The sequence below is a fragment of the Akebia trifoliata genome, unplaced genomic scaffold (assembly GCF_017979445.1).
Source record: "Akebia trifoliata isolate Shusen 1 unplaced genomic scaffold, ASM1797944v1 Contig00213, whole genome shotgun sequence".
NCBI classification, from domain to species: Eukaryota; Viridiplantae; Streptophyta; class Magnoliopsida; order Ranunculales; family Lardizabalaceae; genus Akebia; species Akebia trifoliata.
Genome location: NW_028236866.1, coordinates 30,662 through 48,591, shown reverse-complemented (window position 1 = coordinate 48,591; position 17,930 = coordinate 30,662). Strand labels below are relative to the sequence as shown.

Sequence of the window (17,930 nt, the reverse complement as noted above, 5' to 3'; positions counted from 1 at the left end):
CCAAGCTCTCCCAACATGGAGACTTGGTTTATCATTTTAGTCTCTGTATGCGTCTGTGCAGCACTCAAATCCCTCTTCAATCTCCTCCATCACTCCCCCTCAAACTCTAATACTTCTTCCAAGACTGGAAAATTGCCACCAAGCCCTAAAACCATACCCATATGGGGCATTATCATGATTCTTCGCCAGACCTTTGCCGAGATAGAGCAAGATCTAATACAATACCGCAAAAAATTTGGTTCCATCTTTGCTATCTACATGGGCAAACGTCCTGCTATCTTCATCACCACCACCTCTGCTGCTCACAAAGCTCTCATCCAAAATGGTGCAGCATTGGCTGACGTCCTGTCGGTCCAGAAACCCGGAGCATCATTAGTAGCAACCAACACACTATCAGCTCCGCCCTTTATGGTCCTCTATGGAGAGTCCTTCGACGTAATCTCTCTTCAGAGATTCTCCAACCTGCACGTATCAAGTCTTGGACTAGTGGTCGCAAATGGGCTTATCAACTTTTGCATACCAGACTTCAATCTGATATAAAAAAAGGAGAAGTTATTATGGTTCTTGAGCCTTTCCAGCACTCTATGTTCAACTTGTTCTGTCTCATGTGTTTTGGAGATAAACTTCAGGAGAAATCTGTTCATGAAATCGAATTTGCACAACATGCTGTCCTTACTAATATGGGTAAATTTAATAGTCTTAATTTCTTTCCTGGGTTGTTTGGTAAGATTGTCTTTCACAATAGGTGGAAACTGTTCAACTCCATGAGAAAACATCAAGAAGATGTTATAATTCCTCATATTAGAGATCGTGAAGCAAAGAGGAAGAACATGAAGCAGGTTGGACGTGATGAGGAGTCTCTTGTCCCATATATAGATTCACTTTTGGATCTTATAATTCCAGATGATGGAGGGAGACATCTCAATGATGGTGAGTTCGTGAGTTTGTGTTCTGAATTTATTAATGCTGGTACTCACACGTCGCCCACTTTGTTTCAATGGATCATGGGTAATGTTATAATAAACCAAAAGATTCAAGACAGATTGTATGAAGAGATCATTGGAGTGGTGGGCCCAGATGCTGAGTTTGTAACAGAGGAAGATCTACAGAAGTTGCCGTATGTCAAGGGACTTGTGATGGAAGGACTGAGGAGACACCCACCTTTGCACTTTGTGCTGCCTCATGGGGTTGTAGAAGAAATCACAATTGATGGGTATGTGATACCAAAGAATGCTAATGTGAATTTCATGGTAGCAGAGATGGCATGGGACCCACAAGTGTGGAAGGATCCATTGGAATTCAAGCCAGAGAGGTTCTTGAGTGAAGAGTGTGACATAAATGGTACTAAAGAGATAAAGATGATGCCTTTTGGTGCAGGGAGGAGGGTATGCCCTGGTGCAGGTTTGGCTATAATGCATATTGAGCTTTTTATTGCTAACTTGGTGAGGGAATTTAAATGGATGGGTGTTGAGGGAGAGGAGATCGACATGACTCCAAAGCAAGAGTTCACCAATGACATGAAGTATCCATTGAGGGCTCGCATTATTCCAAGGAAGGTGAAGTAGGGTATTTTACAAGAAGTATGTGTGGGTTGTTTGTCTAGATTCTAGAAATAATTAAGCTGATTGAGCAATAAGAAGTGGAAGCTTTGGAGGGTCGAAGAGTCATCTCTTTTCTCCTTTGTTCTTGAATTCGTTTTCTTTGTTTTTTTCTTCTTTTAGATGTAGTAGTGGAAGCGTTTGTGTTAAATATTTTTATCTTTTAGGGATATTTACGAAAAAGTGATCAACTTTTGATGAATTTACGATTCTAGCTCCCTGTTCATTTTAATTATCAAAACGTGAACAATAACGAATTCGAAGGTTTTTAAAGTGACAATTTCGCAGATTTAAAGTGACTAATCATAATTCCACGTCAACCAAACAAAAAAAATCTACCCCACTAAAATTTGTTGAAAATGGGAGGTTCAGTGACGTCCACTTTCAAGGTCTTGGATCATGTAAAACACACAGGTATTTTTTTTTAAAATCCAATTTTAAAAATCCAATGTTCCGGACTTGTGAAACAAGTATCATATGCTTTTAAGTACAAAAATGATACTTTAATATAAAAAAGTAATAAACAAATTTTCAAAAAATGAAAAAATTATTCATCTGTTAGGTTTTTTTTTTTAAATCTTGCCATGCTTGCTACATTACAAATGTTTTGCAATGAATGATTTACTATTGCTCGGTAACCATTGGAAAATCTTTTGTGAATCATTTTTTGTGATTGGTTGATCTTTATAATAAAAAATTTCATTGTCATATGCAAATGATTTGGAGTGCTTTTTGTACTGTAAATCATTTGCTGAAATTTCTTAAAAATTTAGGTGATCCAAGCAAATTTTTTGCAATACAAATCGTTTGCATTGTGTAATTAGCAACAATAAAATTGATTTCAAAAAATTATTTGCAAATACAAATGATTTGCAGTATATCAAGGAGGGACTTAATAAAATAAAAAAAAATCAAAATAGAGCTTTCGATATGTTAATGTAAATTACAATATTTCTTGAAGGAAATTATGGGCATGAATTGGATTGTAAATTAGAAAATCAAGTGCTTGTCAATTTGATTGATGATCTGAATTTTGGTCCTGTGGAGAAAATCGTTTTTGTAGTGGTAGAGAGATAGAAAATATTTGTCGCTACGTGAGACAAATCTTGTGCAGGTGGAAAATCCTTCTCCTGATATTTGAATTTGACTTCTTGTCAAACACCAATTGTTGAAGCAAAAAATATTTTTTAGAGTGATCTGTTTGCAATCAAACAAGCCATTAAAAGCAATTGCCTCAATTCACATTTAAAAAAAAAAAAAAAATTATAATGATGTAACATGGTGGTTGGATTGTGAGCCTGTTAGGTTTGTTTTGATGGTTTGTTACCACTTAGTCAATAAGTCCCTATTGTTAAGGGTTGTTTGTTTAGTCTTACCACGTCACTAGGATTTGTTAGATGTGAGCTATTTTTCTGGTTTCAGTTTGATCTGTAAGGCTATAAAATAACAAAGCATGTTCTTTAATAAAACAAAGTGATTTCTTCCAAGTTTTCTATATCTTTTTCATAAGCTTTTTTGGTTATTAACATTTGGTATCAAAGCCCCATCACGGGGCCTAGTTAGCAATCTTCTACTTGTGTAGTAATCGAAATATGACGACAGAGAGTTCATTTGTGCAGCCAGCAATTCCAAAATTTGAGGGCACTATGATCATTGGGCAATTCTCATGAAAAATTTATTGCGGTCAAAAGAGTACTAGGCTTGGTGGAGAATGAGATTCCTGCAATAGCAGAAGGTGTTGTCCTCATGGATGCACGAAGGAAGAACATTGAAGATAAAAAATTGAAAGATTTGAAAGCAAAGAACTATCTATTTCATGCATTAGATCATTCAATCATGGAGACGATCCTCAACAAGGATACAATGAAGAACATATAAGATTCTTTGAAGCAGAAATATCAAGGTACAACATGAGTCGAGCGTGCACACTTGCACGCTCTTCAGAAGGAGTTAGAAATTCTCCACAAGGCAACAGAATCTATGAATGAGTATTTTGCTTGGATGCTTACCATAGCCAACAAGATGAAAGCAAATGGTGAGGACGATGGAGATGTTGTTGTTGTTGAAAAGATTTTGAGATCCATGACTCCCAAGTTTGATTATGTTGTGTGTTCCATTGAGGAGTCTAAGGATGCAGATGTCTTAACGATTGATGAGGTGCAAAAACCTGCTTGTGCATGAATAACGCATGAACTCTTCATGTTGAAGAAGAACACACATTGAAGATTACTCACGGAAATCAATCTGGAGGAAGGAGTCGAAGTCGTGGAAGTTTTACAGGAAGAAAAATGGGAAAAAATAAACAAAGCTTCAACAAGGCCATGGTGGAGTGCTATAATTGTCACAAGCTAGGGTATTTTCAATGAGAATGTCCAAATAAGGAGAAGGATACCAACTATGTAGAGACTCAAGAAGAGATGTGAGTGCTATAATTGTCACAAGCTAGGGTATTTTCAATGGGAATGTCCAAATAAGGAGAAGGATACCAACTATGTAGAGACTCAAGAAGAGATGTTGATGTCATACGTGGATATGAATAAGGCTAGTAGAGAAGATATGTGTTTCCTTGACTCAAGATGTAGCAATCATATGTGTGGGAAGAAGGACTACTTCTTGGATTTTGATAGAAGTTTTAGAGATTTTGTGAAGCTAGGCAACAACTCAAGCATGGTCGTAATGGGAAAGGGTAACATAAAATTGCAGGTGAATGGAATAACACAGATCATCACAAGAGTATTTTATGTGCCGGAGCTAAAGAACAATTTGCTAGGTATTGGGCAATTGCAAGAAAAGGGGCTCACCATTCTGTTTCAACGTGGAAAGTGTAAGGTGTTTCATCCCGAGAGAGCTTAATCATGGAGACAAAGATGTTTTTCGAATCGAATGTTCATACTACATGCTATGTCTCAACCTATATCATCTACTTGTTTCAACACAATTACAGAAGATATGATGCAGCTTTGGAATTGCAAATATGGACACTTGAGCTTTAAGGGCTTCTAGACCATTCAGTATAAGAAGATGGTGAATGGTTTACCACAATTTAAGTCTCCCTCGAGGCTATGCAAGGATTGCTTGGTAGGGAAGCAACAAAGATACTCATTTCCAAAGAAGAGCACCTGGAGAGCTTCATAAATTATTCAATTAGTACATGCTGATATTTGTGGACCGATCAAGCCCATCTCTAATAGTAAGAAAAGGTATTTGATTACTTTCACTGATGATTTTAGTAGAAAAACATAGGTTCACTTCTTGATAGAGAAATCAGAAGCCTTTGCTATTTTCAAAAGTTTTAAGATTCACGTAAGAAGGAAGCAAACTCGTTTATTAGAAGTTTACGTACTGATCGAGGAAGATAGTTTACATCACAAAAGTTCACTAATTTTTGTGATGTAAATCATATATGAAGACAATTGACAACTGCATACACGCCTTAATAGAACAGAGTTACGAAACGAAAGAATAGAACCATTATGAATATGGTTCATAGTATGTTTTCAGAAAAAGAAAATTCCTAAAAATTTCTGGCTTGAAGTAGTCAACTGGACCATGCATGTCTTGAATCGAAGTCCAACATTAGTAGTGAAAAATAAGACTCCAGAAGAAGCCTAGAGTAGAGTCAAGTCTTCGATTGAGTATTTTAGAGTTTTTGGATGTATATCTCATGTTTATGTACCTGATAGTAAAAGAACTAAGTTGGATGACAAGGGCTTAATTTGCGTTCTGCTGGGAGTTAGTGAGGAATCGAAAGCTTACAAACTTTATGATCCAACTTCACAAAGGATTATAATAAGCAGGGATGTTGTATTCGAAAAAGACAAGAATTGGGATTGGGATAAGAAGTATGAAGAAGCTATTGTATATGATTTGGAATGGGGTGATCGTGAGGAGGAAGCTGCTATGTTTGATGAGAATGAAAATGGGAGTGAATTTGATCTTGATGCTAAAGAAGAAGAGGAGATTTTTTTTCCTTTGATTCTTTGAACGAAAAAAGCTCTCCTAGCTCAAATAAAGGGAGGAATAGGACACCACTAGTCTATATAAGAGACTATGAAATAGGAGAAGAACTCTTTGAAGAAGACAATGAAACTCATTTAGCCATGTTTGCAGCTACTTAATCCTATTCACTTTGAAAATGCGGTAAAAAGTGAGAAATGGAAGAGAGCCATGAATGTGGAAATGGAAGCAATTAAAAAAATAACATGTGGGAATTGACGGAGAAGTGGACAAATACAAGGCTAGGCTTGTAGTGAATGGGTATACTTAGCAGCATAGAATAGACTATACTTCTGTATTTGCACCTGTGGTACACATGGAGACAATTCGTTTGGTGGTAGTATTAAAATTTTCGGGCTTCGTACCATGTCTAGTCCTAGAGGGGTGGTGAATAGGATAATTAAAATTTCTTTCGATTTATCCAATTTTAACTTAGATTGATAATTTAACTTAGATTCTTCGGCTCTTCATGCTTCACTCCTTCCTTCAACATCAGCTCCTTGTTCCAATAGATATGCCAATGTGTGTGTAAGGTGAGGTTTGATGGTTGGAGTGGGATCAAATGAGAAATCTAAGAAGGTTGAAGGGGTTCACCTAAATTAGACTCTCATGAGAGTAGAGAAGACTTTCAAGGTGTAGGGAGAGGAGAGGCAATCTTCTCTAAGATTGATCCAAAGGAAGGGTATGGATTGAGAGGATTATAAACAAAGTTTAAGGCCTTCCATAGCTAGAGAGAGGGTTAAAAGTGTGTGGAAATGAGAGACTTTCTTCTCTTTAGCTTCAACCAACTCAAAAGAATGAGGTGGAGTTGGTATATATGAGAAGGGGTAAAATTCATGGCCCAATGGTAGAAAATATGACCATTTGAGCGCTTGCTGATGGTGGCACAGTTAGGTTCTTACGGTGGCGCCGTCAGCCACAAGTGAGACACATCAATAAATTACAAAAATACCCTCGTAGAGTGTTTTGGTCATAACTTTCAAACGATAGTTCCGTTTCGTATGCTGTTCGGGGAGCTGATACATATTACTATTTAAAATATCCTCAAACTTCCACCAAGGGGTGAAACATGATAAAAGTGGGTGAAATGATCAAAATACCCTTTTTACCTTTTCGAGTCAAATCAAACTTTCGGGAAGGATGATGTTGAAACGGTTCGAAGGTGTGCTAGATATTACCTATATAATACCACTTATAAAGCACCAAGGACAGAAAATGGGTTTAGGGTGGTCAAATCTCTAATGTCTCCTCTGTGACTATTTTCGATTCTTGAAAAGTCCGATAAGAGAATAGGTCGAAGATCGAGTTTCCTTAATCACTACAGGTCAACGTATCACTCATATATATGTTGAAAAAAGGTCTTAGGTGGTCTTATTACCTTTTGGACTTCAAATACATACATTGGAGATTTTCGTCGAGGCACGTGTGGTTGAGCAGTTTAATCGGAGACTTCATCAGTCTTCAATGGTAAATCGATCCGACACTTAACATATGTCTTGTAATTGACAAAATATGGAATTAACAAGTACTTACAGCTCAAAGAGGATGAACTATCTACCAACTAGACATAAAGTCTGCATTTTTATATGGTGAGTTGAATGAAGAAGTTTTTGTGGAACAACCTTGTGATTTTTTGTAAAAAGGAAATAAATAGAAGGTTTATAAGTTAAAGAAGACACTTTAAGGGCTTAAGCAAACACCACGAGTTTGGTATAACCATATAGAAGCCTATTTCATGAAGGAAGGTTTTGAGAAGTGTGACTATGAGCATACTTTGTTCATCAAGACAAGAAAAGAAGGCAAAGTATTAATCGTAAGTCTGTACGTTGATGATCTCATTTTTACTGGAAATGATGCATTGATGTTTACATAATTTAAAATTTCCATGAAGCATGAATTCGACCTAACGGATCTTAGTAAGATGAGGTATTTCCTTGGTCTTAAAGTCTTGCAAAGATTTGATGGTGTTTTTATCAGTCAGAAGAAGTATGCATGGGAAGTGTTGCAAATGTTTGGAATGGATATAAGTAATTTAGTTCATAATCTTATTGTCTATGGCTTTAAACTCGTAAAGGATGAAGGTGGAGTTAAGGTGGACAAGACTTACTATAAACAGGTTGTGGGTAGTCTCATGTATCTCACATCTACTCGACCAGATATAATATTTGTGGCAAGTCTTATTAGTAGGTATTTAGAGAATCCTACTGAGTTTCATTTACAGGTGGCAAAAAGGGTGCTGAGATATTTAAAGGGAACAATTGGGTTTGGAATTTTCTATAGGAAAGGAGGAGATGATGAACTTGTTTTTTACATCGACAGTGATTATGCTGGAGATTTGGAAGACAGAAAGAGTACTTCAGGTTATGTGCTTTTATTGAGTTCAAGAGCTATATCGTGGTTATCAAGAAAGCAATCAATAGTAAGTCTATCTACCACAAAGGCAGAATTTATCGCTGCAGCTTCATGTCCATGCCAAGCAATATGGTTGAAAAAGGTGTTGGGAAAGCTTGATCAAAATCAAGGCAATTCAAATATTATTCGTTGTGATAATAACTCTACAATCAAACTTTCAAAGAACCTAGTAATGCATGGTCGTAGTAAGCACATAGATGTACGTTTCCATTTCCTTCAAGAGCTCACAAAAACTTGCACTGTGGAGTTGGTGCACTGTGACACACAAGAACAGTTGGCAAATGAGATGACTAAACTACTCAAGCTAGATGTTTTCTTGAAGTTGCAAGGGTTATTAGGAGTCTGTTATGAGACTGATATAAACTGGGTGCTTGTAGCATTCAGTTTAATGGAGAAATTGTTAGGTTTGTTTTGATGGTTTGTTACCACTCAATCAATAAGTCCCTATTGTTAAGGGTTGTTTGTTTAGGGCATAATTGATTCAGTTGCCAGAATCTGCTGTTAGAATCTGCTGTCAAAATCTGAAACACTGAAAAGCTTGCTTGATAGAGCTTTCTAAAAGTGCTGTGCTGTCAGAATCTGGTAATTACTGCTTGATACAACTTCAAGAATTTGTTGTATTAGGGTAAAATGACCAAAATACCTGTAAGGTTGATAATGCACCCATAATGCATTAAAAATTACTAGAATACCCCTATAATATATAATTACACTAAATATATATAAATATAATAAAATTATATAAAAATTAAAATAATTATTATTTTAATTTTAAAATGTCTATAAAAATTATAAAAAAATTTATAATTCTATAGAAATTTTGGCAACATCTCCTCTAAAAAATGGACATATCACTACGTGAAAATCCCAAATTTGCATTATAAAATTTGTTGGGTTTGGCCCGTCGAATTTTAAAATCCAAAATCTGCGGCCCGTGGACCACGTTTTAAAACCCAATTTATAATATGCATCTCACTGTTTCTCTCCTTCTCTCAATGTTTCTCTGCCTCTCTCACTCTCTCATCGATCGATCGTCTCTCACGGTCTCTCTCTCTCACAGTCTCATCGATTGATCGTCTCTCTCTCTCACAGTCATCGATCGATCGCCTCTCACAGTCTCTCGCTTTCTCACAGTGACTCTCTCGATCGATTGACTACTCCATCAATCGATTGACCTCTCTATCTCTCTCTCACAGTCTCTTTCTCGATCGATCTCTCTTTCGATCTATCTCCCTCGATAGATCTCATCTCCCACTCTATTTGATCGATCGATCTCCTAGATCAGAAACAGGTCTTGGTCCATTTGCAAGAAGTGAATAGGAAATTAGATCAACTGAATTTGATAGAAACAAGTGTTGGAAGTGGAAATGAGGATCAGAACGAATATCGGTGTGCAATTCCTGAAATCCCTAATTTTTCTGTTGGAATGAAAGTGCGAATTTAAGTTTGACATCTTACATTAGGCCTGTCAATGGATAGCCAAAATCCGAATTCGAATTCGAAAAATCGGATATTATCCGAAATTTTTGGATATCGAATTAATTTTACTTCTTAAATAAACTTCATCTGTGGATTCTGCATTTCTGCTACTTAATTGCATTTTTTTTAAATTCCTGAATTTGTTATAGATCTTTTGAGTTTGTTATTAGAAATGTTCCTAAAAATATCTTTGAAAATGTCTTTCGTTTGTTCTTTTATTTATTTATGAGAGCTCTAAGAGGACTGGTTATGACTTATGAGTAAGAGAAGAATAAATTGAAAATTGTCATAGTACCATCTTTTCTTTGACCATCTGATTTCTAGTTTAGTATCTTGTGTGTGTGTGTGTGTGTGTGTGTGTGTGTCTGTGTTCTAATATGATGTTTGGTGTATAATAAATAAAAATTAGTGTGGCAGAGAATTCAAGTTAGAATTCTGATTTTTAGTTTAGTTGTTCTTTTTTACATGCAATCCTTAACACGAAACTATATGCTATGAACCAAACAGAGCCCATCTTGTATCACACATTTTACCCACTTGTATGGATATATAGGAATCAAAATATGACGAATCACTTCTATGGAAATATAGGATTTCATTCAACATTACAGTAAAATTGATAGCCACAAGCCACCTACATTTTCTTGAATGAGTCCATTTCTAATTTTATCTTTCTTAGTCTGCTCACTCATCCATATCAACATACTCATTTCAACTATCAACATGTTTCTCAACCACTTAACATTCAACTACATAAAGCATATTAGCTCTAATTGTCGTCTTATAAAAATTTTCCTTTTTATTTGGTTGATATGCATGAGTCACAGACACCAAAACCAAAACATAATACCTTGATTGCTAGGGTATCTTATTACAACTAATTTGTATAACAGTCTGAAGTCACAACCAAACTCCACTTGTGAGTGTTAGGCTGCCATAGCCGGACTCAGACATTACATAATGTCTATACTCTCTACAACATACAACTTCCAGTGATGATGATTTATCCATTTTGCAGTAGTAGGCTTCATTTTGTTGCTTATGTAAAACTGAGACAGTAAAATTTGTGTTTCCTTTCAATTCATTTTACAGGAGGCAAGCCTTGGTCCACTTCTATCCTGTTATCGTGCCTATGGCACAAAGCTTTGGTCCACTTATCTCCTAGCTCACATCATCTCCAATTATCCAGCTTGGGGTAAGTTTCGATCCATGATCCATATTATTACATCTTTGTACCCAAATTTCTCTTTAAAGTGTCGATCTCATTTATCGGATCTGTCTTGATCTGCAAATTGTGACGAAAGGTTCAAGATTTCTACTATAACGACGTGTACAATTAGTAAGATGGCTGAAGATAATTTACTGTCAAAAGGGAGAAAACACGCCACTCTTTGATTATGCAATGTGTCAAGGTTGTTATCTAATCTAATCCACTCTTTAATAAATTTTTTTTAATTTTTTATAAAGATTGAACTGGTGATGATTTTTTCATTTTTGACTTTTTTTGTTTGAAGTTTTGTGACAGAATTACTCGAATTGCGAGCAGAAAATCCTTCATACCATGTTCTATTTATCCTCGGAAATCCAGGTTAGATGATGAAGGGTGTATGGACTTGATTTATTACCCTTTTTAATTTTTATTTATGAGACTTAGTAGTTGGGGTGGTTGTTTATTGTTGAAGGGATTGTCTCTTTCTACAAAGATTTTCTGGAATCAGTGTATGAGCAGCTTGGAGGATGTGCATCTGTGACAGGCAAGAAATGGGTGCTTTTTTAGATTCTCTTTTTGGCTCTTTAGAGTTGGAAATTTAGAATTTTTTTAATACTAATTACTTGTATTTCTGTAGTGATCTTCAGCAATTGGACACATTACCCAAACAACAACGGTACTCAGGTAGCACCAATATAAGCTATAAGTTAAAGCTTAAATAGAATAATTGTTTGTTTCTGAAATTAAAATGGCTGTAAATTGTAATGCCTTTAGAACTAACTAACATTTCAACTAATGGGTTTCTGATTTTGATGAAAAATATATGTGCCCTCTTGTTTACTATCAACTAAATTCCTCACACCCTATCTCCTTTTTCTTTCATTATTTTTGTTTGGGTTTATTTTATATTTTTCTGAGACCTTCTTGTTTCTTCATGTATCATGAATGATCACACTTTTATGGGTTTCTTGTTGCTTTGCACCCTTCTTGTCCTATCCTCATTCCTCGTCATCTTACACACTTATCTAATTATGTTTGTACTTAATAGATGACATGTCTATCATGCAATTAGTCCATTCTTTTTTATATGATATTTGGGGCCCTACTTCAATTATGGACTAGGTCAAAGTCTCATGGGATTGTTTCTTTCTACAAAGATTTTCTTCATGCTTGTGATTATGGGTATCTTTTTTTTTTGTTGAAATTCTTGAATTTTACAGTTCAAGTTGAATCATAAGAGTTGACAATATTCCTTTCCATGAACTTTTCTATGAGAGTACTCACAAGGGGTGCTAATTGGATTAAAAAGTGTGACATAGGACTCTGAATCAGTTTATGTGTAGGGGTTGAGTTTTAAGTGTACTATCTTTAAGCATTTTTTGTTTCACTCCTAGAATGGGATATTAGTATCCAAAAATGTATGGGTTTATCAGTTCTGAATATTAATCATGGTTGCATTAGTTTCTCATGATTTTCTCCAATCCATGACTTAGGTGCTAGACAAATATTTAAAAAGATGGACGTAGGTGCCCTAGAGATTGGAGATTATCTTGGTACTCTCTTTATTTCACTCTCTTCTTATCTCCCCTATATTTTATGCTGTCTTTTGCTTTAGTTCACATTTTTTTGTATTGTCATCTGTATCCCATTTGATTACTTTCAGCCATTGGAGCAATCTTTTCCGCAACAGATTCTGTTTGCACATTGCAGGTATGGAAAGACTTAAAAAGTTGTGTATTGTTTGAACTACTCAAAATAGGCATTGACGTAGATAAAAATGGCTCTATTAGTCTTGAAGAAATGAGACAGGTATGCTTCCTTCACGTTCTTATTGTGGAACTTCACAATTTAACATCTGCCTGACAATTATCTAATTTGATCTTTGTATGTTTCTTTTCCTTAACATTGAAACTTGAGCTGATTATCACATCTTAAATTTCTTTGTTATAGTTATCTACATTGCATCACAGACTATGAAAGTATAAGGTCCGTCTCATTAGTCGTATATCTTGTTGGTCTTTGTGCAGGCCCTTGCAAAAGATCTTCCTTGGAAAATGAGGGAACCACGTGTTCAAGAGATTCTTCAAGCGGTAGGAATTGTTTTCTTGAATTCGATCTCAATACTTTATCAATGCCTGTTTATATCCTTCTTGCGGTGATTTCATTTTCTCCACATGTATTCTTGTCTGCATGTAATCTTGTCCTACTAAGCAACCATCCGATTTGAACTACTTCCATCATTCCTAATGAGTAAAAGATTCTCACTCATTAAGACCTTATGTTAACAAGTTTTGGTCGATATCTGGGACCTTTGATTTTTTGCCAAGATGAGCTTTACTAAATGGTAAATTAGCCATTATGCTAACATTTTCTAACTTCCATTGCTTTACTAAATGTTAAATCTTGAATTAGTTTAAGTATTGCTATCTCGTCCAACATCCTTACTACCATTCCCAATTATTCTTAAGCAATTGAATGCTTAGGTAAGGTTTTATCAAAACTAGGATCTCATTTATACAATTATGCTTTACGTTTTCTAATCAGAGGTGTATGCTGCAAGAGAGAATAATGGCATCTATATACCATGAGATCGTTATCTACAAGAAGAAGCTGAAAAGAAGGTTTGATTCTTACCATGTAACTCATCTTTAATGTATTCTCTCTCGAAGTTCCTAATAAGAGGGACATTTCAACTTTGTTCTCCAGGCTATGTCTGAGAAAATAAAACGCATGGAACTTGATTCAGAGTCCAAGGACAAGGTACAATCCACAACCTCTGTATTTGGTTTTTTTATTTGTCTTTTTGGTTACTATATGTATAGATTTAACCAGCTAATTGTATATCGTGAGCAGCAAGTAATGGGACTTCAAGAACTTTACAACTCTCAGCAACTGTTAACCACAGAATTAAGTGAAAAATTTGAAAAGACTCAGGTGACTTGTTGTATAGTCATTCTCCTGACTTTCTTTTAAGCTTTGCCTCAATGCAAGAAATTAAAGTCTTTGCTGTTGCCTGTATGTGTCCATAGAAAAAACTCGAGAACACTGAACATGCATTGTTCGATCTAGAGGATAGATATAGACAGGCCAACTCAACGATTAAAGAAAAGGAATTCTTAATCTTTAATCTCCTCAGATCAGGTGAGTAAAGTTCCATCACTTTCCTTCAGCACCCTTTCCTGATTGTTTTATGAAATGGTGTTTCTTTTTTGTTTCCTTCGAGAACTTCTATGTTAGGCTTGAATTTTGGAAAAATATTTTGAGATGTTTTGGCATTGATATTTTTATCTGTCACTCATTATTTAGATTGGATGAAGGGTGCCTGAAAAGGTTGTAATCGATTGGAACATTTAGTTAACAACTTAGTTTAACTTTAAGTACATGTTGACCATTCCATTGGTTTTTCACACTCATCGCATCTGTATCTACTTTACATAGTTTGAACAAGTACCCTTAATTCAAATAGCTTCCATCTTGCTAGGGGTGTTGGACAGTTGCCATCTTGCATTGGTCCTCACTCTGTCTTTCCTCCCTCAATGACATTTATTGTTTATTTTTCAGAGAAAGCACTCATGGAGCGGGCGTTTGAGCTTCGATCAGAGCTAGAGAATGCAACATCTGATTTGTCTGGATTGTTTGCCAAAATTGGTTTGTGTCCATGTTTTGAAGTACACAATGTTGGGTATATCTTACTAAAAAACAAGGCATGAAGATTGCCTATAAATTTTTGCAATGTGATTGGTGTGTAGAACGCAAGGATAAAATAGAAGATGGAAACAGAACTCTTGTTCAGAAATTCCAGTCTCAATTGACTCAACAACTTGAGGTCTTGCATCAGACTGTTGCAGCTTCCATAATGCAGCAGGAACAACAATTAAAAAAAATGGAAGAAGATATGTAGTCGTTCGTTTCCACAAAAGCAGATGTAAGATGTAAATTATGAAGTGGAGTACGTAGATGGTGTGATGAGACTGTATGCTACGGTGGTGTTGCCGAAGAACATGGCGGGGGCGACGGTGAATCAAGTGTGGCAGGTGTTCGAAAGGAACACTTGATTTAATGAGTGGGCAGAGCAATAGTACTCAAAGTAGAGGAGGAAATTCAAATCTCAAAAAGAGGAATGTAAGTTGTTTTTTTATGCTTAATTTTGTTTATTTGTGGTTTTTGTTACTTATTGGTTTCCTTGTTATATGATCTTAAAAAAAAAAAAAAAACTAATTTGTATTGTTTTTTTTTTTTTTGGCAGATTCATGGAATTCTTAATGCAGTGAGTTGGGGAATTTTGTTTCCAATTGGAGCCATATTTGCTAGGTATCTCAGGACATTCAAGTCAGCAGATCCAGCTTGGTTTTATCTTCATATCTTTTGTCAAAGTTCTTCCTATGTTATTGGAGTTGCCGGATGGGCTACTGGTCTTCAACTCGGGGCCAATTCGAAGGGTTTGGTATACAAATCTCATCAGAATATTGGGATCACTCTCTTTTGTTTCGCAACATTGCAGGTAATTATAATTGTTCCTAATTTGTCATTGTTTCTTATTTTAGGCACATTTTCTTAATCAATCATAACGAGTTTATCATTCTTTGTGTTGTGCAGATTTTCGCATTGTTCCTAAGGCCAAAGAAGGAGCACAAGTACAGGATTTACTGGAATTTTTACCACCATATTGTTGGATACTCCATCCTTGTTCTTAGTATCGTCAATGTGTTTAAAGGTCTAGACATGTTGGATCCAGCTAAAATGTGGAAAACAGCTTATATTGTGGTATTGTGTGTATTGGGTGGGATTGCATTAGTGTTGGAAGTTACGACATGGATCGTTGTTCTGAAGAGCAAATCCGAGGCATCCACCGAACCTTATGATGGGAATGGCAAGCAACAACCACTCACAGTTTGATCAACAACAAGATTGCAGGGCCACATATAGTATTGAGGAGAGTTGGTTCTCTTACAGTTTGTCTATAAAGTTACTTCTTCGGCTTTCTCTTAGGTATCTCTTAGAATCTATTATTGCTTCTTCAATTGTTTGTGTTTTGTGTTCTAAATTAAATCAGGAGTGTGACATAAATAGCTGTATATATATCATATACTGTTTTATTGTCAGTTATTTGTAGCTTCGACAGAATTTTCGATCTTAATAAAGAGGTTTACATGTATATTAATTTTGGGTTATTTAGTTTAGTTTGGAGCTTGTTTTATGATTTTTCTTTTGTTTTTTTCTTTTTCTGATTTTTTTTATATATTATTTCGTTCATTGTGATTGGTGAATTAGAGGACCGTGCTATTGTTTGTTAAACCTCCAAATTTGACGGTCATACTCTATGGATTTTTTTTTGTTTCTTTTAAGTCCATTCTCCAATAATTTGATAGTCCAGGGCCGTCAAAAAAAAAATTCTACAAGAGAATATTTGACGGGAGGGTCCGTCAAATTTCTCAAAATTTGACGGGCTAAGACCGTCAAATATGAGCCTTTTTCACATAGTGTATGGAATTTTCCTGATAAACAAAATACCTGCATATTCACAATTTTGGTGAAATAAGACCATGTTGAAAGTAATATAACATTCCAAAATGTATGGAAATGTGTCAATTAAATCCCACTCTAACCCTACCATAACCCATCGAAGAAAACTCAATCATTGTGTAACTAAAGGTTGGATCAGATTACCAAAACACAACAATGATATTAGAATCTCATATTCATCTTGACAATAAAAAAATATTGAACTAGATACTTAAATCTATTTGAAAACAAGCAGAAATTTATTTCAATGCTAAGCAAGCGGAAATATTTTCAATGCAAAGCAATCGGAGTTTTGGTTATTTAATATAACTAAGGGAGTTTTGGTTATTTAATATAAAAAAATCCTAAAGGAATTACTTTAAAAAGGAAAGTAATTTAGACAGACATACACCTCTACGTTTAAATGAATATTTGAGATGTACCCTTGGTTTTCAAATACCCTTAGATGTCTTTAGCAAGGCCACTATTTTTATATCTGAATCTATAATCAAGTTAAACTAATAAAAATATCTATCCTAAAGAGTAAATTTCACTAAGGTATGAAACATAGTAGCTTGTGAGGTTCAGCTGTAAATTCTTTAAATTCAACATAGGACATATAAACTGAGTTCACTTTTACTATCCCCAAGAATTGCACTTATCACACGTTTCACCCCCAAAAAAAGATACAAGACTACAATATGTAAATCATCGTCCTCTATACAATAGTTGTTATACTTACTTTCCCCATAAGATAACGTTATCAGCTCCAATATGAGGGACGTTAAGCTAACATCCACAACACACATCTTCAATAAGAACTCCTTCCAAGATATGCCGACCACTAAGCCCATAGATCGATTTTATATTTAAATTATATATATGTCTTACCAACAAAAAAAAAACACCCATGACATATACCTTAACAAATCAAAGAAGAAAGCCTAAAAGGACATATGGTGCAAAAGAAGCACATATATGAGATTAACTTAAAATCCTCTACCCACCCCCCTTTAAAAAAAAACAATCCCTACCAACAGCCATCGTCACATAACCCCATTCTTATAACTAATATTTGGTTTAATATGAGGATAAGCTTTTGGTATGTCATTCCAAAATTTATTGTATAAAACTTGAGTCTTATCCAACAAAAAACCTAGAAAATGGTAATAAAACCTTCAGATTATTTCAAAAATCTAAATCAAATCCACCAAACAGTCTAAATTATAGCCCAAGAATTGGTGCTCAGTGGCATTATAGCAATACATAGTTCATCATTCCATTATGGTCCAAAACAGGGGAACCTATCAACTATCACTTTGTTTTTCTTCTTTTTTGGTTATTTGAGTGAATAAGCTGGAACTGGAATTAAATCCAGGATTCCAATTCAATTATAAGCAAACCCAAATAATTTAAAGTACAGTTTCATTCAAGATTTATCTATGTCAAATGGATTCTTCAGCTATATAAAAAAAATTCTGAATTATTTACAAATTCTCAACTAAGGATTCAAATACTAAATCGAAATACAGATTATATAAATTTTACATTGAAATCTAAAATCGAAATTAAAGAAAAAAGGACCAAAATGATGATGAAATGGAGAGATAGATTTACCTTCAGAGCCAATTTAGAAAGGAATCCCAAGTTCCCATGGTGTTAGAAGTAAGATTCAGATCTAAAGTACTTTCTGAATCTGTAGGTTCTTCAATCATATTGAGATCTCCAATATT

At 35.1% G+C, this 17,930-nt stretch overlaps 1 protein-coding gene and 2 pseudogenes across 5 annotated transcripts; all 3 read left to right on the top strand.

The window, feature by feature from the left end:
- LOC147381859 (cytochrome P450 89A2 pseudogene) lies at positions 1-1,804 on the top strand (annotated as a pseudogene).
- Positions 1,805-10,216: 8,412 nt separating this feature from the next.
- On the top strand, positions 10,217-13,629 carry LOC147381858 (uncharacterized). Of its 4 annotated transcripts, none has more exons than XM_086429879.1 (11): positions 10,217-10,680; positions 10,790-10,897; positions 11,000-11,073; positions 11,168-11,239; positions 11,343-11,379; positions 12,189-12,248; positions 12,359-12,405; positions 12,723-12,785; positions 13,240-13,316; positions 13,442-13,455; positions 13,549-13,629. In XM_086429879.1, exons 6-11 carry the CDS (start codon positions 12,212-12,214, stop codon positions 13,608-13,610), a joined length of 300 nt encoding a protein of 99 aa, XP_086286005.1. In that variant the 5' UTR covers positions 10,217-10,680; positions 10,790-10,897; positions 11,000-11,073; positions 11,168-11,239; positions 11,343-11,379; positions 12,189-12,211; the 3' UTR covers positions 13,611-13,629. The 4 variants fall into 4 exon arrangements, with proteins under 4 accessions (XP_086286005.1, XP_086286002.1, XP_086286004.1 ...); XM_086429876.1 differs by having other exon boundaries at positions 12,359-12,504; XM_086429878.1 differs by having other exon boundaries at positions 12,359-12,504; positions 13,421-13,455.
- A 1,016-nt stretch (positions 13,630-14,645) lies between these two features.
- LOC147381857 (cytochrome b561 and DOMON domain-containing protein At4g12980-like) lies at positions 14,646-15,856 on the top strand (annotated as a pseudogene). The gene is made up of 3 exons (XR_015174307.1): positions 14,646-14,817; positions 14,942-15,196; positions 15,292-15,856. The product of XR_015174307.1 is annotated as a cytochrome b561 and DOMON domain-containing protein At4g12980-like (transcript).
- The last annotated feature ends 2,074 nt before the right edge of the window (positions 15,857-17,930 follow it).